The sequence below is a fragment of the Bos javanicus genome, chromosome X (assembly GCF_032452875.1).
Source record: "Bos javanicus breed banteng chromosome X, ARS-OSU_banteng_1.0, whole genome shotgun sequence".
NCBI lineage: Eukaryota > Metazoa > Chordata > Mammalia > Artiodactyla > Bovidae > Bos > Bos javanicus.
In genome coordinates this window covers 102239238-102264547 of record NC_083897.1, presented here as the reverse complement: position 1 = coordinate 102264547, position 25310 = coordinate 102239238, and the positions used below count along the sequence as shown (strand labels likewise).

Genomic DNA, 25310 nt, shown 5'->3' with positions numbered 1-25310 from the left:
CTTCTGTGTATTCTTACCACCTATTCTTAATCTCTTCTGCTTCAGTTAGGTCCTCACCATTTCTGTCCTTTATCATGCCCATCCTTGCATGATATGTTCCCTTGGTGTCTCCAGTTTTCTTGAAGAGATACCTAGTCTTTCCCATTCTGTTGTTTTCCTCTATTTTTGCATTGTTCATTTAAGACCTTATCTCTCCTTGTTATTCTCTGGAACTCTGCATTCAGTTGGGTATATCTTTCCCTTTCTCACTTGCCTTTCACTTTTCTTTTTCCTCAGCTATTTGTAAAGCCTCCAGAGACAACCACTTTGCCTTCTTGCATTTATTTTTCTTGGGGGTGCCTTTGGTTACTGCCTCCTGTCCAATGTTACAAACTTCTCTCCATAGTTGTTCAGGCACTTTCTCTACCAGATCTAATCCCTTGAATCTATTCATAACCTCCATTGTATAATCATAAGGGATTTGATTTAGATCATACCTGAATGGCCTTGTGGTTTTTCCTAGTTTATTCAATTTAAGTCTGAATTTTGCCCCTTATAGAGCTCGTGATCTGAGCCATAGTCAGATCTGGTCTTGTTTTTGCTGACTGTATAGAGCTTCTCCATCTCTGGCTGCAAAGAATATAATCAATCTGATTACATCTGGTGATGTCCATGCATAGAGTCATCTCTTGTATTGGTGGAAAAGGGTGTTTTCTATAACCAGTGTGTTCTCTTAACAAAACTCTGTTAGCCTTTGCCCTGCTTCATTTTGTACTCCAAAGGCCAAACTTGCCTGTTACTCCAGGTATCTCTTGACTTCCTACTTTTGCATTCCAACCCCCACATGATGAAAAGGACATCTTTTTTTGGTGTTAGTTCTAGAAGGTCATGTAGGTCTTCATGGAACTATTCCTCTTTCAGCATTACTGCTTGGGTCATAGACTTACTGTGATTAGATTACTGTGATGTTGAATGGTTTGCCTTGGAAACAAACTAAGATCATTCTGTCGTTTTTGAGATTGCACTCAAGTACTGCATTTCAGACTCTTTTGTTGACTATGAGGGCTACTCCATTTCTTTGAAGGGATTCTTGCCCACAGTAGTTGATATGATGGTCATCTGAATTAAATTCGCCCATTCCTGTCCATTTTAGTTCACTGATTCCTAAGATGTTGATGTTCACTCTTGCCATCTCCTGCTTGACCACATCCAATTTACCTTGATTCATGGACCTAACATTCCAGGTTCCTATGCAATATTGTTCTTTACAGCATTGGACTTTAGTTTCACCACCAGATACATCCACAACTGAGCATCATTTCTGCTTTGTCCCAGCTTCTTCTTTCATTCTTTCTGGAGATATTAGTAACTGCCCTCTACTCTTCCCCAGTAGCATATTAGACACCTTCCAACCTGGGGGTGCTCATCTTCTGGTGTCATATCTTTCTGCCTTTTCATAATATTCATGGGGTTCTCACAGTCAAAATACTGGAGTGGTTTGCCATTCCCTCCTCCAGTGGACCACATTGTCTCAAAACTCTTCACTATGACCCTTCCATCTTGGGTGGCCCTGCATGATATGGCTCATAGCTTCATTGAGTTATGCAAACCCTTTCATTACGACAGGGATAACCCTAAATCCTTTGTTAGCTTTTGAAGAGGGTGTGCGTGCAAATATATACTTCTCTCTGCATTTGATTTAAAAATGAAGCAGCAAATCAACTAGCAGACCTTGCTTTGAGAGTTACTTTGATGACTTTGCAAGTTAGGGAAAGGCCGCAGACGTTCCCACAATTGCACATGGGTTTGTTTATTTGAGCAACCATGAGATTTGATGTCAGGAAAGGGGAACTATTTTAGTGTCTGCCTACTCACTCAATAGAGGAAGAAGTTGGGGGTCTGGCGATGGGGAATGATTTGTTCAAGGCTCCATAGCCAGCTTGTGACAAAGTCACGAATAGCATCTAATGTGTATTTTTTTTCATTATGTCATACTAAGCTTGACATTTTCTTTTGGATTTCCTGCCTTCCCTCCTTATTAATAGTAAAATAAATACCAGCCTGGATGTAGACATTTGGTTTTGATTCCACATAGTGGCTAAACTTCTCAAAAGTTTTTATAAGGCAAAACCACTTGGAATTCTGAATGTCATTGACTCAAGTAATAGTTCCCAGAACAAACTACGTCAACATTTCCCAAAGGATGTTTGGAAAATATATTTTTTCTGAGGCTGATAGATTATGATTTGGTAGGTTAGGGGTGGGGCCTGAGTATTTGCATATTTTAACAAGCCTTTTGAGTAATTATGATGAGCAGCCAGGTTTAGAAACCAGTACGTATATCCAACTTGCACAATGACTTCTTTTGTACATCATTTAAAGTATGTTCTGTTATTTTTAGAGCCTAGCTAAGCAACCAGTGCATTGTTGTACCATCCTTATCTTATATAACTTTTCTAAAAATTTTTTATATTAATGGGAGGAAGGGATAGAGAAGATAATTTCCTATGTGTTCATTAGAACTCATCATTGACTCATTTAATAATGTGAAATACAGTCAGTAATGACAAATTTCTATGATAACTGGTTTACTGTTCTTGAATGAAAAGTTAACTATAGAGTAGTTTGATTACATTTTAGAGTTCACTCTGTTTTAACAAAGATGTTATTACATGTACCTAAAGTAAATGAAGCATTGTTAAGTTTTCAGGATAATAATTGTCAATATTTTTGTTTTCTTATTGACTCAAAATATCAGAATTATTTCTTGTAACACTCTTGTGAAGTAGGTAAGAATCGGTCATATCATAGAGTAGAAAAGAGGGTACCACACTGGACTGAGGATGGATTTTGATTCAGTAAATTTTTATTGAGCACCTACTACAGGTGGGATGCTCAGGAGAGTAGACCCTTGACCCTGCCATTAATGAGCTGAGTGATGTTGAGCTAGTCTCTTGAGCGCACTGAGCCTCAGTCTCTTCATGTCTGAAATGAATGGCTTGGATTACACAGAGAGAGACAGACAGGTACACAGTAGTCTTGAGACTTCTTCCAGTTCTGCCTTTCCTTTGTCATTATTGAGCTGTAGTATGAACAGCTCCTTGAAGGACAGTGAATCTTGCCTGTCTGTACTGGAACTTAAATAGCTATCTCATGATGTGTGACATCACCTCAGAAGTGGCATTTGTCTCTCCCTTAAAATCTTCCATGGTAAAGTGGTATCGGTAAACAGCATCTATCATTCCGCCTCCTTCTCTTGATTTACTACTATAGCCACGGGATGGAAACTCTAGGAGTTGTATAAATCACATAAGTGTGAGCCTTCAGGTAAATGTATAAAGTTACACCTTGTCCAACATTATTCAGAGACATTGGGAACACCTGTGAAATTGGGAACACTTGTTTTCTATTGTAACTGGCAACATGAAATTGGCATCTTTTAAAATTTATTTCTAATAACTATAACCTTCCCTTACCTCCTTCCTTCCCCCCAATATTTTTTTTTTACCATTTGTCTCTTTAGCTTTTAATGCTTATCTTACAGATTTGAATTAAACCCTTTATGACATTTTTAGCAATTTTTTCCAGTCATTTATTAGTGTATAAGAAAGTATTTTGAAGCACTTTCAATATTTAACCTATATAAAGACTAAAAAAGATAAATACCTAACATGTATAACTGGATCAGTGTTAACCTGTTTAAACAATTTCTAAAACAGACCTATTCATTTCTAAAATGGGTAATTTTAGTAAATTAGAGCTTTTAAACTTTACCAAGAGTGATTGTGAGTTTAAAATGTATCTGTTTCAAGAAGTGCTTAGATAGGGAATTCTCTGGCAGTCCAGTGGTTAGGACTCAATGCTTTAACTTCTGGTTCAGTCCCTGGTTGGGGAACTAAGATCCTGCAGGCCAAATGGCATGGCCAAATAAAAATAAATTAATGGTAATCTTTTTTTAAAAGAAGTGCTTAGATGAATAAAACTACTGATTTTTAAGATACAGTATGTGCCATGTTCTGTGCTGGTCATTTGCACAATGAATTATGAGGGTGGTCAGAGACTGTTTTAAGGTAATATCACATAACACATCATGCCCACTGCTCCTCCATGCCCTTAGGACCCAGTACTGTGTCCACAGACCATTCTGACAAGTGACAGATTACTACCCTGGAATGACCATAGGCCTCTCCTAGTATAGCATGTGTTATGTTATATTTAAAAGATTAAATGAGCTTTATATGTTGGTAGATATTTAAAACATAAACATAGGATAGTTAAAAGACACATCATACTTACTATAGACTTATAAAAGGGATTTAGAATTTTGCATATTTCCAAATAGTAACTTAGAATCAATTCCTAAAACTGAATTTAATTCAATCTCATTTTCTCCATTTTAATCTTGAAAAGATATGGTAGTAGGTAGTGGAAGAGGCAAAAATGTAAAAGAGAACAGTCGGTTGAATCTTCAAAGCACATAACTGTGTCAGGAAAAAGAGGGTTAATTTGAGGGCAGAGATTCAAGGAACTGGTCATTCAGTGTAGTGACTGAAGGCCATTGATTTTAATTTTTCACTTAATAAATCTGGTTCATTGCAAGAACCCTGGAACTCACTGTGTTTATTCCATACTCATCAGTCATTACTTCCTTCACATTCTTTGGTTCTTTTTTTTTTATAGGAAAAGAAAAATCTGTGAACTGTACGCCAAAGTGCTAGGATCTCAAGAAGCTTTACATGTAAGAAATCCCCATCTTTAATCCCTAGCAGGTTCTGCTCTGTTTGCTCTGAGTGGTAAAGCAAAGCAGATTCTGGTTTCCTGACAGTCTTATGAAGAGAGTATAAAGGGATATGCTTACTGGAGGATTAACTTCAGCAGTCACAAAGGGCCGTTAAAATGCTGCTGTCGGTGCATGCAATTTCTGATGCAGCAGTTCCTTGGGCTGTTTAAATGCTCGCTGGATAACTGGCAGCCAGGAGTAATGAGAGGCAGAAGCTGCAGGTATTATCTCCAGGGTGACTGAGATCAGTCCCTGGAACAGAGGCCCTGCCCTCTTGTCAGCGTCAACTGATCACTGCCAAATAAAATCCCAGCTATATCATTATTTGTTGATGCAGACACAGTAGTATATACTTGATAAGATAGACTGAATCTGGACTCTCTGCCCAGGTCAAAGTCATACTAATTTGTTTTTCCATCTGCAGACTCAATTTACACTTCATTTAGGAATTTCGGTGCTCTCAATCTACCACTGAAAGCAATTAGGAGGATGAAATTATTTTTAAAGACCCTAGCAGAGAGCGGGGGGGGGGCTCTTCCAGGGGATTTTCTCTGAACTGTTGGAAGACTAAACTTGCAGAATGTGTTAGGGAAATCAGAGAAGGTCCTCTCACGTCCCTTGGGAAATATTTTTCATCTTTAAGTGTCCTCTTTTTAATAGTATTCCCATCATTCACATTTCCAGCTGAGAGAAGTGGTTCTGAAAAAAGCCTTTTTCTTAGACACTATGCTTTCCTTCTACTTTCTCCCTTCTACCCCCCACCCCTTTTTTAGCAGTAATGCCCTGGTAGATAGGGAAGTAAGGTCTGTTATTTAAAGAATGCAGAGATTTGAGCAAACCCTTCCAGAACCTGATTGTTGATAGAGTCTTAAAGACTTCAAAATCCACATAGAGATACCCTCTTTTCCAGATATTGGGATACTTCCTGTCTCTCCTAGGCAAGAGGTTGAGAAAGTCAAAGTGTATGTGTTTTGTCTGTTGGTACCTCACAAAAGGCCATTACTTGGTACTGTCATGTTTCCCCTTAAGTTAGAAAAACAGGACTACTTTAAAAAAATAAACTTTAAACGTTTTGTTACAGTAAAGCACATAAGAGCCTTAATTGTTGACTGGCAGCATTTCAGCTTTGTCTTCCCTTTGAAATTTTCTCCCCCTGAACTGCAGCCAGTGCACTATGAAGAGAAGAACTGGTGTCAGGAGCAGTACTCCGGAGGCTGCTACACTGCCTACTTCCCCCCGGGGATCATGACTCAATACGGAAGGTACTACCCAAACACTGTACCAATGGATACAAGACGTGTGCCAAGCTTAAAGCTACATAAGCCAAGCTCAGTGGGGATTTTAGAAACAGGAATCAGCATTCCTATATGTAATGTCCCAGATAGTTTGTATTCTCTAGGTGTCCATAGGAAAAGAAGTATGTCCATATGTAGAACAGTGCCTGGCAGCACATAGAACAATTGCAGAGCACTGGTGAGGAATTCAGGAGTCACTGGTACACGTGAGAATCCTGCAAGCTGCAATGTCCTCCAAGGAGCCTTCTTGAGCTCAACTAAACATTTAGTCTTGCACAACTACCCTAGGCTCCTGGGCACCAATCTACAGAAAAGGACATGGGCTAAAGATGTCTTGCCAGCAGAGCAGCATCAGACATCATGGGGAAGCATCTCACTGTGTACGGCTAAGGTGTGAGCAGTTGACATGCACACAAGATGGGAAAATTCACCTTAGCTTAGAAACCCCTTAGCTCACAGGAGCCTTTGTGTCTTAAAAGAGCCTCATAGGCAGTATCTAGGATCTCCACAAAGGATATGCCCAGTTACAAGAGGCAGCATGCTCAAGAAAGCCCAAACATTTCCCAGATATTTAGACTCTTTCCAGATATTTGCAATTTATGAGTTTTCCCAGCCTAGATACAAGTTACCAGTGAGGGGGTGGAGGACAACCATTTTTACCATAAGCAGCAGTTGCCTGGTAACATATATGGCCTCATGCCTTCATCAGGTTTCTAGAGGAACAGACCTAAAATGTTAACTCAAGGTCATGTGTGTCCACAGAGAAGGAATAAGGGTTTGTTAATAATCCTTTCCTTATATGAGCTTTTCATTTGTTTTTCTTAATTGAATTATTAATTACGCAATGATTTGAGTTCAATAGACACGTGTAGTATTTCAGTGAAAGTCATCAATATCTGATGCAAGATTAAACGGTTCATGGGGAACCCTATTTAGATCTTGGGTGCTTTTTACAATTCCTTTTCCAAAGGGCAGTTAGTGTTGGCTATTTCTGTCAAATCTCAAGCCGAGAATGAATAGCCTTTGTTAGTGATAACAGTATTGATGAACTGGAGTGGTTCTGGAATCAAAGTAGAAGTCTAGGAGATGGGACTAGGATCAGGGATAGATGAAGCCAAGGATTCCTGAGTTGGAAAAAGGCGTGACGGCAGGTTGAGGTGAAGTCCTTTGGGGTGGAGGTACACGGTTTAGGAGATTTCATGCAAGTGGCTGTAAGAATCAAAGCCAACAAGGTAGGAGGGGACAGTGGCTCATTCAGCCCAGCCTTTCCGTGGTTCTTTTCACCAAGACCTCTCTGTAAGAGAAAGCCCATTTCACTACCCTCAGCCAGTCTCTGGATACATCCATAGAAGCTAATTGTACAGAGGTTTGTTTGTTTGTTTGTTTGTTTTTAATTGTAGTTGATTTACTGTGTTGTGTTAATTTCTTCCATACAGGAAAGTGACTCAGTTATGCATTTTACATATTCTTTTTTATATTTGTTTCCAGTATGGTTTATCCCAGGACATTGAGTATAGCTCCCTGAGCTATACAATAGGGCCTTGTTGTCCATCCATTCTATATGTAACAGTTTGCATCTACTAACCCCAAACTCCCAGAGGTTGTTTTTGAAGAAGATAGACACATAATCCTTTGGATCTCTCCTTTGCTAGAAATGAGTTCCTCTTCCTGTCTTCCCACTCACCACCATTGTTCTTCCCGGCAGTCAGATGAGATCTCATGAAGAACACACCCCTTACTGTAGGTAGCAGAATGGACTGCAAATAGGAAACATGCAGCAAATGAATCTGAGTGTGGACTTAATGTATGTTCTTACATTTTAATTCTAGCTAGCTAGAAAAAGGTCTCATTATCTTTAGCGATTGATGATCTCATATCCTGATTCTCTCTGGCTTGAAAGCTCAGATCCTTTGGTGCAGACCCAGGAAACAAGGAGGAGCCTTTCACCTTTGGCTGAGTTGCATAGGAGTTTTGGAAACAATTTGGGCTTCCTTGTCTTCTGTGGGGTTTTAGGTGAGGGCCACGATTAGCTCATTTACCCTCAGCGCCTTCCCAGGTAACTGTGTGACCTCTCTGTTCCCTTGAAGGGTTATTCGCCAACCTGTAGGCAGGATTTACTTTGCTGGCACGGAGACTGCCACACAATGGAGCGGTTATATGGAAGGAGCAGTAGAGGCTGGTGAACGGGCAGCTAGAGAGGTAAGACAGGAAGCCGAATGGCTGGCTCTCCCTCTTGAGTCCACTGACGTAGTTGTCATCTGGTCTTTCCAGATCGTGCCACTGATCATCTATCTATTAATAGATGTCCACTTCTCTGCCCCTCACTCCACTCATGAGGCTCATCTGTGGCCAGCAGGGCCTTGAATCTGTCGAAAGTACAGAACCTCATAATACCATGGCCACTTTCTTTCAGGTCTTTTCTTTTTCTTTTTTGTTTCTTTCAGGTTTTGAATGCTTTGGGGAAGCTGTCTGCCAAAGATATCTGGATCCAAGAACCTGAAGCTGAAGTAAGTTTGGTAGCTCCATCTCTATAGACCAGGAATCGCATATAAAAATCACAACTTCTAGCCTCTGATGTCTTTGTAGATGCCACTCTCCAGGGCAGATCCAGATACTGATTTTACAGATATATTTTACCACTCCTTATTCCTGCAAGAGTTTTTTTTGCTAACGATCTATGTTCATTCATCCAGGATGTTCCAGCTGTAGAGATCACCCCCAGCTTCTGGGAGAGAAACCTGCCTTCCGTATCAGGCCTGCTGAAGATTGTTGGGTTTTCCACATCGATAACTGCCCTGTGGTTTGTGATGTACAGATTCAGGCTGCTAAGCCGATCCTGAAGTTTTGGCTTCATGCTTTTTGCTTATCCTTCCCCGGTATCATCAAAAGCAAATTGCTGACCCATAGAACAGCCGTGCAATCAGATCATCTTTAAGTGAACTGATTTAACCCCTCAGTTTAATCTCAGTGTATGACCTCCTTAATTTCCAGAAGATCAAGCTCCATCTTGTGATTTGTCTGTAGACCAGCTCGTGTTGATTGGTAGAAAAATAACCTGTGATCAATTTCTTAACATCAAGAAGTTAAAGTTGACATGCTCATGAGAAACAGTTTCTGTGTCCTATTTTTCTCCCCTTTAACATAAAATACCTGATGATCACAGGAATGAAGCATTTAACTTTCTCTCTGTAGAGGTTGAGTAGATTAAAGCCCAGCCTGTGACTGTCCTTCGAAGTTCTTAGCAAAGGATAAAGTGTAGGCCCAGAGACTCGAAACTTCCTGGGTGAGCAGCCCCCACTTTGGATAAGGGAAAGCAGTGGAGGTAGAGTTCAGGCCCTCAGACCACAACATCTTGTGGGCTGCTGTCTCAGGGATCTCCTGACCACTTCTAATTCCTGTGAAGTTTCTAGACACTGGTAGCTCAGACCACAAAGAATCTGCCTGCAATGTAGGAGACCCAGGTTTGATCCCTGGGTCAGGAAGATCCCCTTGAGGAGAGCATGGCAATCTACTCTAGTATTCTTGCCTGGAGAATTCCATGGACAGAGGAGCCTGGCAGGCTACAGTCCATGGGGTCATAAAGAGTTGGACACAACTGAGCTACTAACACTAAAACTAAACTAAACTTCTAGACATCTAGTCTTCATGATAGTTTGTTTGCATTTTTCCCCTTTTTCTTAAAGAGGACAGTGTTTACCAAGGGATGTTTAAATTGATTTGCTGTGACTGGTATGTAGCTCCCTAGATGAGCAAAATAGTAGCAAGACTGTCCCCCAGGAGAGCTCCCTGTTTCGCTCCTCGTGAGACCAACTACAGTAGGCTTCTTCGCATCCTCCTGGAAGGTGGCTAGACATTACTTGGCCCATTGTCCTTGATAACATTCTGCCAATTCCAAGGAAGCAGTATTTTCCTTTCTTCGGGTAGACCCTTCTGAAGGCCCCTAGTGGCAGATATTTTTTTCTTTTCTTTTTTTCTACAGCCATAATAAAATCAGGCAGATCTGTTAACTATGTTTTTACATGGTTTGTTATTGTTGTTTACTGGCTCAGTCGTGTCTGACTCTTTGTGACCCCATGAACTGTAGCCCACTAGGCTCCTCTGTCCATGGGATTTTCCAGGCAAGAATACTGGAGTGGGTTGCCGTTCCTTCTCCAGGGGATATTTCTGACCCAGGGATCAAACCTCTGTCTCCTGCATTGCAGGCAGATTCTTTACCACTGTGCCACCAGGGAAGCACTTCCACATGGTTACCTTTGAGTAATACCACCATGCCAGTTTCTCTCAAATAAGTACTGAAATGCACATGACAAATTTCTGATTGTTATTTCATGAGACTAATCAAGCACAGAAAGGAAATTAGGGCTCTTGTTATAACCTCACTTGTTTTCATTATTAAGATTTATAAAACACATGAAATTGAATGATTTTATATATGAAGACTAAGTTTATCTTAGGAGAAATGTGAGTTCAGAACAGTACTCGCCTCTTATCTTTCCCATTTTAAAAACTGTTGGGGGAGTTCCCTGGCGGTCCAGAGGTTAAGACTCTGTGCTTTCACCACCAGGTCCAGGGTTTGATCCCTGGTTGGGGAACTAAGATCCTGCAAGCTGCCCCATGTGGCAAAAAAACAAACAAACAAACAAAACTGTCAGATTTGTTAAAAAACCCAAAAGTTTCAGCCATAAAGTGTATACACACACACACACACATATATGAAAATCAACACAGATGTGATCAAATAAAGCAGTCGAGAAGATTCAGAAGATTCTGTGGACTTGGCTACCCAGGTGGTAGATACCCAGTAATATTCTGCATCATTGATGAATGAGGCATTTCATTTTAAATGAAGTTTCTAGCTAGCTGAAGCTTGTTCTTTGTGTGCAAAAATATTTAAATCAACTAAAATTTTGATGGAGTCACTTCCACACATTTAGTACATAAGCTAGATTCAAATTCCTTTTTTAGAATTAACCCTGTCAACCGTTCTGTCTCTGGATTATTTTATACTTTTATAATAGAGTATGCCATTTGTAATAGAGTGATACCATTTTTAATAGAGTGATACCATCGTCTTTGCCCCTGTACTAAATGCCGCACAGTTGTTTCAAAGCTGAAGAGTCTACTGCTGCTTCTATCTTCTCCCATATTCGGTATTCATGTCACATCCTTATTTCTATTATCTCCCAGTAACTCTTAATCTAATCTGCTGTCTATTTTTTTATTGAATGGGAATTAAAGATTGCCAGAGGAACCAACCCAAGTTTATTGCATAATTAACCTTATTGTAAATCCAAAATTACATCCTGAGAGCAAAGAGCAGGATTTTTTGCCAGTCTATACCTTGCAATTGAAAAGCATTTTAGCTAAGTTGAGAGTTTTGGTATTGTCTTGGATATGCCCTAATATGTAAGAACTTGCTGCATTTTATACCAAAGTGCTTTGAGAAATCACATCCCTGATCTATTTCAGTTATTTCTGTTTGCTTACTGATTAACTTGGTTCTGACACACCTCTGGGGAAATGCTGACAAATTTAACTGACAACAGTTTTAACAGTCATCAAGTTGTTAACATAGTTAACATGTCTCACATGTCGAAGGACTCCCAGAATATGGGATTTACCCTCTTCTCAAACTTTTTAGCGAACCCTTTAATTCATCCGAATTAGATCAACCCTGTTAAGCTACAGATTATTAAAAATGAATGCCAGCCCAGGTGGTGCCTATGGGTGAAATGGCAGCTGAGAACTTTCCCACATACATGAGGTGATCCAATCCCGAGATGCAACAGGTCTTCTCTTCCACCTGCTCTCAAGTCAGTTTAAGCAGCTGATCAAGCCCGGCCCTGTTCAGTCACCTGCTTCACAGTTTGGAAGGCTGTCAGCCTCACTCAATAGTAAGGTTAAGAATGAGATTTGAAAAGTTAACCTTCTTTTCACAGCTTTTAAATAAGGATGTATATCAGCCTGAAGACGCAGTATTGAAGGATTGTGAACCATGTTTAGTCTGTGAACTTGGTGCCTACTGTTCTGTCTGAAATGTGCCCCAGTGTTATACGTGGGAGTACACGTGTATGTATTGACACTGCAGTACGGTTTTGCCTGTCTGGTATTGTTTTGTTTGTTAATAAAGTGCACTATCACCTCTGATTCAGACCTGGCTCCTCTATTTAGGTGATGGCTTGAACGTTAAATGGCTTCTTATAGCAGGAGGTTACAGTGAAGTGTTGTCCATGAAGGATGAGCTTAAAAAGCCACCTGGTATGGACACCAAATTCTCAAAGTTCAGTTTGAGTTGGATTTTTTCAAGGTTTCCTGGAAGCTGATTAAACACAAGAATATTATCTGCCCAGCTGGGCCACAAAAGATGTGGAGTTTGATCAGAGCTTTTTCACTTAATTAGCTTATGATTCCTTGAACAAATGCCTCGGTTCTCTGCCTCAGTCTCCCCATCTGGAAAAGGGCGGGTTGACCTTGATGGTTCTCAAGGATTCTTTTTGTGTCAGCATTATGCCATTTATGCATTTGTTGCCAGAATTCTGTGCTTGCCTATCTATATGGCAGGACGAGTCACTCAGCCTTTCTGTATCTCGGTTCACTCCTTGACTTAAGTTAGGTTTTCTAGAAACAGACTCTGAGATGTAGAGTCAGGGCAGAAAGTTAATTGGGGATGACTCTCAGGAAATACACATAAGGGGGTGAGAAAGGCAGGATTGGGCAGGAGTTGACTCACAAAGCAGTTGCAGCCAGGGCCTCAGCAGATCTTAAGAGGGAGCTGAAAGGGCCCTTTAGAATCATCCCCCATTGAGGCAAGGGGGTCTGGCTTCTGTATCCCTTCACTGGCTTCCCTCTGGAGTCTTCCCAGGTGACTCAGCGGTAAAGAATCCACCTGCTAAGCAAGAGACGCAGGTTCAGTCCCTGGGTCAGGAAGATCCCCTGGTGAAGGAAATGGCTACCAACTCCTGTAGTCTTGCCTGGAGAATCCCACAGACAGGCTGTGGTCCATGGGGTCACAGAGAGTTGGACACTAATAAGCAACTGAAAAGCAGAACAGAGCTGGGAAGGGTTGTTATGTTGGATGAGGAACTGCTGTTGTGAACCGAGCTCAGCCTAGATTCCCAGCGGCCAAGGGAGTCCAGGCAGGGGTACCCACAGTATGGATACTCTACACCAGCCAAAAACAGAGTTGCCCTTTGTCAGGTAAAAGATATTGTGGACTTGAGCTTTGGTTTTACAGATAGAATGGAGCTATCTATGTGAACCTATCCCTGTTAGGTAAGGAAATTGCCTTTAAAGATGGCATTCTGCACTGTTTATGTGGAAGAAAAATAAAACTGGAAGTTACCCTGGAAGTGATTCAAGCTCTGTCTCAACAAAGGAACCCCCCTCTACAAGTTACTAATAGATTAAAGTGGAGGAGGGATGTGCACTTACAAGCAAGAGTCCAAAATCCCATGTCTTCAGGAGTCAGGCAGCTTAAAATGAACAGCAGCAGGCATGAGACATTAGGGAGTAGTATGGACTGTAGCATTCAGAAAACGAAGATCATGGCATCCGGTCCCATCACTTCATGGGAAATAGATGGGGAAACAGTAGAAACAGTGTCAGACTTTATTTTTCTGGGCTCCAAAATCACTGCAGATGGTGACTGCAGCCATGAAATTAAAAGACGCTTACTCCTTGGAAGGAAAGTTATGACCAACCTAGATAGCATATTCAAAAGCAGAGACATTATTTTGCCAACAAAGGTCCGTCTAGTCAAGGCTATGGTTTTTCCTGTGGTCATGTATGGATGTGAGAGTTGGACTGTGAAGAAGGCTGAGTGCCAAAGAGTTGATGCTTTTGAACTGTGGTGTTGGAGAAGACTCTTGAGAGTCCCTTGGACTGCAAGGAGATCCAACCAGTCCATTGTGAAGGAGATCAGCCCTGGGATTTCTTTGGAAGGAATGATGCTAAAGCTGAAACTCCAGTACTTTGGCCACCTCGTGCAAAGAGTTGACTCATTGGAAAAGACTCTGATGCTGGGAGGGATTGGGGGCAGGAGGAGAAGGGGACGACAGAGGATGAGATGGCTGGATGGCATCACCGACTCGATGGATGTGAGTCTGAGTGAACTCCGGGAGTTGGTGATGGACAGGGAGGCCTGGCATGCTGCGATTCATGGGGTCACAAAGAGTCAGACACGACTGAGCGACTGATCTGATCTGATGGACTGCAGCTGACCTGGGAAGAATCTGCCCCTCAGAAGAACATTTATATCAAAATTCCTTTAAAAGATTCCTAGCCAACCAAAACATATGAAGGCTTTGCTCAGAGGTCCAGATTGTTCTCAAGTCTCAAATAAATGCTAGGTTTGGTTTTACATCACATGAATGCCAAACTCTTCTCAGATGCCTTTGATGTTCTGAGAACCAAGACCAGCAACCAATTGGTAAAACTCTCAGGAATGGGCAAAAAAGGCCTGATTAAGGGCAAAAAGAGAGGGGCGGAAAAGACAGAAAAAAAGCTCTCCTAGATCAAAAATCCCCCTCATGAAATAACACTTCCAGTGGCCCATCCCAAGGCACTTCTTATCTTCTGCTGTGTCCATGTCATGATTGATAAGAGCAGTGCCAAAATTTATTGGGAAAACTGCACCCTCTCTGTAAGATAGAAGTCATAGCTCTTCAGTCAGCATTTAATCTCTGCTGACTATAATTCTTTTTTTTTTCTATGATACAGTTCTAGTAAGCAGCATATCAATATTGAATGGATTAACTTTTTAAAACCACACCATCCACTTTACACTGACATGGTGGTAAAACTGCAAGACACATCCCTTCGCCTGGAGAAACTGGCTGATATATTGGAGGAACAGGATCCAAACAAAGGAAGATGCTGGGTATCTAGTAAGAATCTCTTCTCTGTTAGAGCTTAAGGCTCTGTTCCCTGGTATTCAGCAAATAAGACAGGTAGAGCCTACCTTATGGAGCGCATAGCACTGCAGACACCAGCACATTCACGAGATACTAGGGGGAGTTTCCAGAAGGATATGAGATTTAAGGGGAGGTTTTGAGGATCTGTCCTCAAACCTCTATAAGCATCATCACTATGGGACACATCAGTAAGAACCCTACACAGGGCTGGGCCTTCCCTGATGGCTCAGTGGTGAAGAATCGCCTGCCAATGCAGGAGACTCGGGTTCCATCCCTGATCCGGGAGGATCCTACATGCTGCAGAGCAGTTAAGCCCGTGCATCAACTACTGAACCTGTGCTCTAGACCCTGGGAGCCGCAACTACTGAACCCATGTGTCTAGAGCCTGTGCCCCGCAACAAGAAGCTACCACAATGAGAAGCCCAAGCACCACAACTACAGAGTAGCCCCTATTCACGGCAACTAGAGAAAGCCTGTGCAGCAACAAAGACCCAACACAGCCAAAAAATAAAAATTTATGTGTGTATATATATATATATATACACACACACACATAAAAGACAAAAAAAGAACCTTATACAGGGCAGAGAAAGGAAATAAAAAAATAATAAGATTGTTATCTTAGTCTGTTTGGGCTACTCTAACAAAAACGTCATAAATTAGATGGCTTATAAACAGCAGTAGTTAATTCCTGCCAATTCTGGAGGCTGGGAAGTTCAAGATCAAGGCCCTGGCAGATTCGAGGTGTGGCAAGGGCCTGCTTTCGGGTTCATAGAGGTCTAGCTGTGTCCTCACATGGCGGAAGGGGCAAAGGATCTTTGTGGAGCCTCTTTATAAGAGCACTAATTCTATTCATGAAGATGCCACCCTCATGACCTGATCAGCTTCCAAATGTCCGAGCCCCAAATATCATCAACTTTGGGGTTAGAATTTCACCATGAATTTTGGGAAGATACAAACATTCAGGCCACAGCAGATAGCATGGCTAAATGGTAAGAAAACCGCAAGTATCACCAGTAAGCCCCGAATGTTAAGTCCCTTTTGCTCCACTGACTATTGTTCATCCCCTCAGTCATTTTCTGTTCCTGTCTACCCGGCCCTTCTCTGTACTCCAAGATCTTTATCCTCTAGGACTCTGTCTGCCAGCCCTCTGTGCGAAGGGGCTGCCTAAATTTGTTTTCAAAGAGTGCCATCTTCTGGCCAAATACTGATGTTTCCTTCCAACAGAAATCCTAAAGTGTTCAAGACAGTTTCATCTTTCAAGAAAATAAAAGGCATTCCCTGCATTCAGAATTTCCTCCAAACACACTTGCTTGTGTTTCTCTTAGTTTCCAGTTGCAACATTGGTCAAAAATATTAATGTCTAATATCCGCAGCCTTTCCACTGTCCTAATTACCCAGTAAGATTTTTGGTTAGAACTGCTTGGTCCTTTGATCTGTTGTATCCATCTTGGCAATGGATGAGGAAGAACGTTGGTGGGAGCTGAGAGAGATGGAATTGCTTTCACCTTAAATTGGGCAGGGAACTAATTTGCGAAAAGCAGGTGAAGGGAAGAGGGTAGAAGAAGAGAAAATTTCAGAAAAATCGACTTGGGGCTACGGAGTGCAGCTGGAGAGAAGGAGGAGTTTTCAAAAGCTGTCTTGACAGCCTAGGGAGACAGAATGTAAGGAGGGATTTTAGAAAGTTTAACTTAGAGTCATTTGGTGCAATAAACATCTACAACTACTCATTAAGCATTGGGAGTCAAAATTGTGACTACACATTATATTGTACTAGGACCACCTTGGAGGCCCCCCAAACAGCCTATATTATTCTGGGCTCTATGAATTTAGAAAACATATGGGTAATAGTGTCTAACATCTTAAATGATGTGAAAGAGTCTCATAGGTTCAGTTATGGGATCTCAGTGGAACTAAACAGAAAGAACCTCAGCCACTCTGCCCTGAAAAGAGCAACATCTAAGCTGGTAAACCATGCACCCTAGACTGAATATACACCAAATAGGTCTAGCAGTGAATTAGATTTTATTTTAGATACAAAAAGATTGGAATCTGTGGTCCTGAGACGCAAATGTGTTCGCCTGACACAAACACAAAACTAGACTCTAATTTTGCACCTTTAATAAACTAGAGACCAGAAATTTCTATTCTCTTATCCAAGTAAATTCCTATTTTCTAATCTAGCAGTGCCCAACCTTTTTGCCACTAGGGGCTGGGTTCGTGGAAGACAATTTTTCAATGGGTGTTGGGGGGGGATGGTTTTAGGATGATTCAAGCACACTACATTTGTTGTGCACTTTATTTCTATTATTATAATATCAGCTCCATTTCAGATCATCGGCCATTAGACCGCGGAGGTTGGGGATTCCTGTTCTAATCTAAAACGTTTCAGACTCTACACACAACTGAGTAGTGTGCTTTTATAAGAACCTTAGGCCTCCCCTTAGGCAACAGAGCTTCCTACCAGACACTTAGCTGATGACCTCCCAAAAGATTACCAGGAAACATGTCAAATCAAGTAAAGCTTAGTTTATTAGACTCACTGCTGTAAACGTGAACATCACATTAACAGAGTCTTAGCCGTGTCTCAAAGTGGAGAAATTAGAGCAGAGTTTATAGGTATACGAGTTTCTCTGGTGGCTCAGACAGTAAAGAATCCACCTGCAATGCAGGAGACTCAAGTTCGATCCCTGGGTCAGGAGGATCCCCTGGAGGAGGGCATGGCAACCCAGTCCAGTATTCTTGCCTGGAGAATCCCATGAACAGAGGCACCTGGCGGGCTATAATCCATGGGGTCTTAAAGAGTCGGACATGACTGAGGGACCAACACTTTCACTTATAGGTATATAGATTTTATGGGTTTGTAGGGTCTATAGGTTTCAATTTGGGGTGAGTGCTTTTTAAAGCCAGTCTTGAAAGGCAGAAAACTGGTTCAGATTGGCAGAGTTGATGACATAATAGCTTACAATTGGTAAGCATAGTGAGGCTGAGGTCTTGAAGTGAGTCTTGATGAGCAAGCTGTTCGTCTCAATAAATAATCTATTTTTGCTAGTTCAAGGATTTGTATTCCAGCAGCAAGTACTTCCTGGGACAAGCAGCCAACTTATTTTTGACGGGTTCCCATATACTGTTTAGCTCAGGGACAGGAAAGCATGGTAGTTTCAGTTTAAGATTTAACACATAACTGAGAATACTTACTATTCCTATATGTTCATTTTGATTTACGAGTGCTAAGAATTTTCTTTGGAAACTGATTCTTCGTTAAATTACCCTTCTTAGTGAAAGTGAAAGTCGCTCAGTCGTGTCCGACTCTTTGCAACCCCATGGACTGTCCATGGAATTCTCTAGGCCAGAATACTGGAGTGGGTAGCCTTTCCCTTCTCCAGGGGATCTTCCCAACCCAGGGATCGAACCCAGGTCTCCCACATTGCAGGCGGATTCTTTACCAGCTGAGCCACAAGGGAAGAGCTTAAATGTGAACAACTCAGGTTTCTGGAGCCAGCTCAGCCTGGGTTTGAATCTTGATATTGAATGTAGATTTTCTCACCTGTTAAATGGAGCTTTTCAGTTATTCTGAGCATTCAGTAGGATAAGGCAGGTAAAGCTGTTAGTAACAGTAAGTGTTGTCCTTAAATACAAAAATTCACGGGGGAGGGATAAATTAGGAGTTTTGGCTTAACATATACATGCCACTATATATAAAATAGATAACTACTATGGACCTACTGTACAGCACAGGGAACTCTACTCAATATTCTGTAATAACCTACATGGGAAAAGAATCTGAAAAAGAACGGATGTGTATATGTACAAGAGATTCACTTTTTTGTACACCTGAAACTAACACAAGATTGTAAACCAACTATAGTCCAATATAGGGGCCTTTCCTTGTGGCTCAGTGGTAAAGAATCTACCTGCCTGTGCAAGAGATGCTGCTGGAGCCACGGGTTCAATTCCTGGGTCGAGAAGATCCCTTGGAGGAGGAAATGGCAACCCACTCCAGTATTCTTGCCTGGGAAATCCTGTGCACAGCCCATAGGGTTGAAGAAGAATCGGACACAAGTTAAGAAAAATTAAATTTAAAAAAGTGAAAATGAAGATGCAAATAGCAGTCTGTGGTTTATTATGACTACTGCTTCTAAAAATACAACTTGAAGTCCTTCTCTGTACTATCCTCTTTCTCATTAGTCTTCTTCTATCAAAATGCCCTGGTTTCTTTTTGTTTACCACACTGCCAGTAGCCTGAGGGATCTTTTAGAAAAGTGCAAATCTGAGCCTCAGTCAGAGACAACATCCCTTCAATGGCTGCTGTTGTGCTGTGGATGTGACAGATCAGGGCTCACAAAGCTTCTATCCCCTGCCTGCTTCCCTGTCTTAGCCCAGAGCCACTCTCCTCCCTCAGAAGCTTCCAGCCATCTAGTTCTGCTTATAAATCCTTAGACACAACCAGTCCTTTTCAGTCTCAGTTCCCTCTTTCTGGAAGGTTCTTTTCCCCATTCTTTTTTTTTTTTTAACTTTACAATATTGTATTGGTTTTGCCATATATCAAAATGAATCTGCCACAGGTATACATGTGTTCCCCATCCTGAACCCTCCTCCCTTCTCCCTCCCCATACCATCCCTCTGGGTCGTCCCAGTGCACCAGCCCCAAGCATCCAGTATCGTGCATCGAACCTGGACTGGTGACTCGTTTCATATATGATGTTATACATATTTCAATGCCATTCTCCCAAATCATCCCACCCTCTCCCTCTCCCACAGAGTCCAAAAGACTGTTCTATACGCCACTCCATTCTTTACTTGACTAAATCCTTCAGGTCACCAGTGACTTCCTCAGAAATGTCTGTCCTGACAATCCTTTCCCCACTGTGGATTCTCCATTAGAATGCCTTATCATTGTCTTTGGGCTTCCCTGGTGGTTTAGATGGTAAAGAATCCACCTTCAATGCAGGAGATCTGGGTTCTATCCCTAGCTTGGGAAGATCTCCTAGAGGAGGGCATGGCAACCCACTCCAGTATTCTTGCCTGGAGAATCCCATGGACAGAGGAGCCTGGCAGGCTACAGTTCATGGGGTCACAAAGAGTTGGACACAACAGAACAACTAAGCACAGCACATCATTATATTTACTTTCCCTCCATAAAGATTTAAAATTACATATTTGTTTAAATGATGTTTCATGTCTTCCCGGATGATAAGGCCACCTCAAATGTGTGCAGAATCTGGAGGCCATTAACCCTCTGGGTGGAGGTGTCATGTGGCTGGAGCCCTCAAGCTTCTCACTTCACTTCCAGGCATGGATTGACCTTGCATGCATTCATACTCTGTCACTTCAGTCATAACCAACTCTTTGTAACCCTATGGACTGTAGCTCTCCAGGCTCCTCTGTCCATGGGATTCTCCAGGCAAGAATACTGGAGTAGGTTGCCATTCCCATCACCAGGGGATCTTCCCACCCAGGGATCAAACCTGGGTCTCCTGAATCTCCTACATTGCAGGCAGATTCTTTACCCACTGAGCCACCTGGAGTAAACTTATCCATTTACAAAATATGCCATATAAATACAATCATTTTTTCTCTTTGTGATATGATGTGAACAAGTTTGGAATGCACTGCCTTAAAGATAGTATTTGGGGTACACATAGAGATATAAGCAAGTAAGGATCAAGGATCTTCATTAATATTCAGATTTAACTATGAAACATCATCTGCAAGAGAAAAATTAAAAACCCTCTATCATTTCCCTGGCCCACAATTTCATATGGTGCCCAGCATCATAATGGTAATCACATAGCTTCAAACATATCCAACCACAAATTCAAGTCTTCTGCTCTTTAATTATTTTACTTCCATTGTAACATGTCCTCAAAAGAAGGAATTTAAATGAGCCAATTAGTAACTGGAGGTCAGTTTGGAAGAAATAATTGACAAGACCAGTCCTCAGATCTCACCAGGGCTCCTTGGATTTAAATTGGAATCCAAGGGAGAAGCATTTATTCATTATTTATTTCACTCGATCATTTATGACATGCCCAATCTTGAGGGGAAACCAGGTGTCTGGCTGAAATACAAAATTAACAAATTAAAATTAACAAGCACAGAAAGGAACAAATCCAGTCTTGCCTCAGCTCACTTCAAGGGCTGGGACTGACACAGAGGCATCCAGGAAGGGCACCTCTGGCTTCTCAAAGTTGGGCTAGTCTTTTCCTCCACCTTCTGCACCCCACAGCCAAGCATGCTTGAATATGTCCAACGTAGACATTTCTAGTTAGGTAAAGACACAGGACAGTATTAGGGCAGTATGAGCATTGTTTGGGCTTCCCAGATGGCGCTAGTGGTAATGAACCTGCCTGCCAATGTAGGAGGTGCCAGAGACATGGGTCAGGAAGACCCCTGGGTCAGGATGATCCCCTGGATGAGGCCATGGCAACCCACTCCAATATTATTGCCTGGAGAATTCCATGGAGCCTGGCGGGCTCCAGTCCATGGGGGTCACAGAGTCGGATATGACTGAAGCGACTTAGCATGCATGCACCAGGGTTGTTTAGCATCAGGTGGGTGCTTTCAAGCACTTGGCAGATAACATCCTTCATGGATCAATGTCCAGGAAAACTGGATCTGCATGGCCAGTCCCTCTGAGACAGAAAGAAGAAGCCCGTGCCCAGCGCAATTCTGTCTCCTGGGGCAGAGGCATCACGGGGGCAGCCAAGGTGAGCCAAAGGGAAATGACAGTCTTGGTGGTCAAGGAGCATTCAGAGGAAAAGAAGAGTTTGCCATGTGAGGGTCCAGCCATTCTCAGTCTGGGTTTCTCTGGAAGTTGGCAGAGAATAACAACAGGAAATCTTAATCTGGGGCAGGACACCCTTTTGAGTTCAGGCAGGAGGGCCTTCCTTCCCCCAGGCCAAGGAACAGAGGCTGAGCCTCCCACAGAATTCCCAGGGGACTGCTGATGGCTACTGGACATGGATCCTCTGTCATGTCCCCTCAGGCAGACCCTTTGTGAAAAGATGGGGTCTGGGGCCGTCCTAGGTCAGGGGTCAGCACTGAGCATCTCACCCTATTCTCACTACATCTCCCTATGAGACACAGATATCACTGGAACCCAGAAGCTGCCAGTCTCCTACCTCCCCACCCTCCCAGCTGAAGTAGACCTTTCATACCCCTGTTGAGGTCTGGGCCCCTGAATCCACCTGCACTGGTCTCCATGGTACCACGACTGAATCACCTACCAACCTGGGATCTGGTATTCTGCCCCACTCGCCTGGGCTTCCCTGGTGGCTCAGACAGTAAAGAACCTGCCTATAATGCAGGAGACCTGAGTTCAATCCTTGGGTCAGAAAGATTCCCTGGAGGAGGAAATGGCAACACATTCCAGTATTCTTGCCTGGAGAATCCCATGGGCAGAGGAGTCTGGTGGGCTACAGTCCATGGGGTCACAAAGAGTTGGACACGACTGACTGACTAACGCCCTCCACTTAGCTATCCGGGTCACCCTACCAAGCCAGGTGTTCTGTGTGATTGGCACTACAAGCCTTGATGGGTTGGCTTAGGGGGAAGGATATGGGCTGGCTTTCTTCCCCTTACCTTCCTGAAGAAGGATATTCTGGAGCTGAGTGGCTGAAGACAAAATATAGCCATTCTCCAGTCTGACAACAGGGAAGGACACCCAAGGCAGGGAAATAGTACTGTCCACGGGTACAAGTCCCAGGAGAAGGTTCTCAGGCCACAGTCAGCTGAGTAGACAAAAGGCCAACCAAACTCATTGGAGCCTTCCCCACTCCCTCCACCTATGTTTCGGTTCTCTCACCCATCCACTTTTTCATGGAGCTCATTCAAATAAGGAACCCATCTTTATGAGGGCAAACCATGAAAAGTATCCTTTAGCATCCCCCTGTTGGTCCCTGGGAAACACTGGACACGCATGGCACCGTCTTCTCTCCATCAGCAAGATCTTGGCACCATTTATGTCAAAGAGTATCCTTCCTATGCTTTCCTCTAGGAATTTTATAGTACCTGGTCTTACATTTGGGTCTTAAATCCATTTTGAGTTTATTTTTGTGTATGATATTAGAGAGTGTTCTAATTTTACTCTTTCACATGGAGCTGTCTAGTTTTCCCAACACCACTTACTGAATAGACTGTCTTTTCCTCCATTGTATATTTTTACCTCCTTGAAAGTAAAAGCATTAGTCACTCAGTCATGTCTGCCTCTTTGCGAGTCTGTGAACTGTAGCCCTCCAGGCTCTTCAGTACAGGGAATTCTCCATGCAAGAATGCTGGAGTGGGTAGCCATGCCCTCCTCCAGGGGATCTTCCTGTCCCAGGGATCGAACCCAGGTCTCCCACATTGCAGGCAGATTCTTTACCATCTGAGCCACCAGGGAACATTCTCCTTGACTCTTTGGAATCCCTTGCCTCCTTGGTCATAGATTAATTGATCATAGGTGCGTGGGTTTATCTCTGGGCATCAGCAGGATCTTGGAAAGGAGGAGGTCACTAACTGAAAGGGCTCCTGGCAGAGGACAAGGAAAGACATGAGGAAAAGCTGATGTGGACAAAGAGGGCAGAAAGAGAAGCCCAGAAAGCCACGGGGAAGGAGGAATCCTTGGGCCTCCCAACATTCTGCAGTCACCTCAAGCTGATGCTCCCCCAAAATTCATTTTCAGAGTAGATTTTATTCTAGGTTGACCACAGTTTGATGAAGTTTATTTATACTAGCTGGGAAAGATTGAGGGCAAGAGGAGAAGGGGGCAATGGAGGATGAGATGGTTGGATGGCATCACTGACTCAGTGGACAAGAGTTGGAACAAACTCTGGGAGGCAGAAGGACAGGGAGGCCTGGTGTGCTGCAGTCCATGGGGTTGCAAAGAGTCAGACACGACTGAGCGACTGAACAACAACAACAAAGACTGCCAGGAATCGACTTGGTGAGTTGAATGTCCATTTTGAGAAACCCTGATCCAAGAGGATTTCTAATGTAATATTTCAGCAGCGTGACAAAACAAAATAGCAACATCTCAGGCCTGGGTCAATGTGTCCCTGCTAACTCAGATTCTGCACTTACATAGCAGTTGGCCTTCCCTGTGGCCAGCTCTTCATCCATCTTCTCTTTATCCACTTACAGTTTACCCACCATCTCCTTTTTGGCACGAGTCTTGATCTTCTGTATTTGTTTTATTAAGTTGATATGTTCATGTACTGCTGGATGTTGTCTCAAATTCTTTGGGAGGTAGCAGACAATAAACAAATACCTAAAAACAGTGGCAGGTTGTTTAACTAGGTGTCTGAACTCCAGAAATACATAACGCAAATGTTGAAAGGACATTTTTTAAAAAATAACTACTCACTTTTTAACATCAGGTTATTATAATCATTGAAAAGCTGTAATAGTGTGGCTTAGAAGGCATGTCCATACTTAACTGATTATGAGACCTTAGACTCATAGCATCTCTGAGAGTCAGACTCCTCATCTGCAAAATGTAGATAGGGATGATTTCATGATAAAATGAGATGATGTACAGTGTCTTCTACATGCATGCCTGTGTGTGCTAAGAAACTGCAGTTGTGTCTGACCCTTTGTAATCCCATGGACTGTAGCCCACCAGGCGTCTCTGTCCATGAAATTCTCCAGGCAGGAATACTGGAGTGGGTTGCCATGAAAAGATTTTTGACAGGAGGTTAGGGAAAAAAACTGTAATGCAATGAAGATGGCCTAGAGGTAAGACAGTTAAATATGTCAAACTCAAGAGCAAAAAGCTCAGTGCCACTGAGCATTCTGCCTTGCATGGAAATGGATTTTTGAAGAGAATAAACTGAACCAGAATGCTTGAGGAAGAAATGGCTGAGGATTAGAGATGTAAAGAAGGGTGAAAGAAGAGGTCAAAGTGATCATGGATGGAGGCCAGAGGCTAAAATGTCTTTCTGCCGGAGTGGTGTATGTCTTGTCCGTGACTCACTGTGAGATCTCAGCAGAAACGCCAAAAACAATCACATCAGAAAGGAGCAGCCCAGGCTAAGTGCAGGGTCTGATTAGATCTGTTGTTTCTAATACAGGGGCTTGGCTTCCACTGTCCACAGGCTGAAATGTTATTAAGATCACTCTCCAGGAGAAGTTTCCACTCGGATGAACCTTGCTCAGCACTTAAAAACAAATTAACAGGAAACAAATGACAAACCCACCACCACATTACACCAAGCTGTCTTTACATTCACTTAGAGTACAGAGCCAGAGAAGGCAACGGCAGCCCACTCCAGTACTCTTGCCTGGAAAATCCCATGGACAGAGGAGCCTGGTAGGCTGCAGTCCATGGGGTCGCTAAGAGTCAGACACGACTGAGCGACCTCA

At 42.6% G+C, this 25310-nt stretch overlaps 1 protein-coding gene across 1 annotated transcript in view; it reads left to right on the top strand.

Moving 5' to 3' along the window:
* Nucleotides 1-12201, top strand: part of MAOA (monoamine oxidase A) — an 84650-nt gene extending 72449 nt beyond the window's left edge. The window contains exons 11-15 of the mRNA XM_061410386.1: nucleotides 4660-4717; nucleotides 5924-6021; nucleotides 8142-8253; nucleotides 8499-8561; nucleotides 8748-12201. Of these exons, the coding sequence (XP_061266370.1) occupies nucleotides 4660-4717; nucleotides 5924-6021; nucleotides 8142-8253; nucleotides 8499-8561; nucleotides 8748-8894 (478 nt within the window). The 3' untranslated portion in view covers nucleotides 8895-12201. The remainder of the gene's footprint in view (nucleotides 1-4659; nucleotides 4718-5923; nucleotides 6022-8141; nucleotides 8254-8498; nucleotides 8562-8747) is intronic.
* Nucleotides 12202-25310: the final 13109 nt, after the last annotated feature.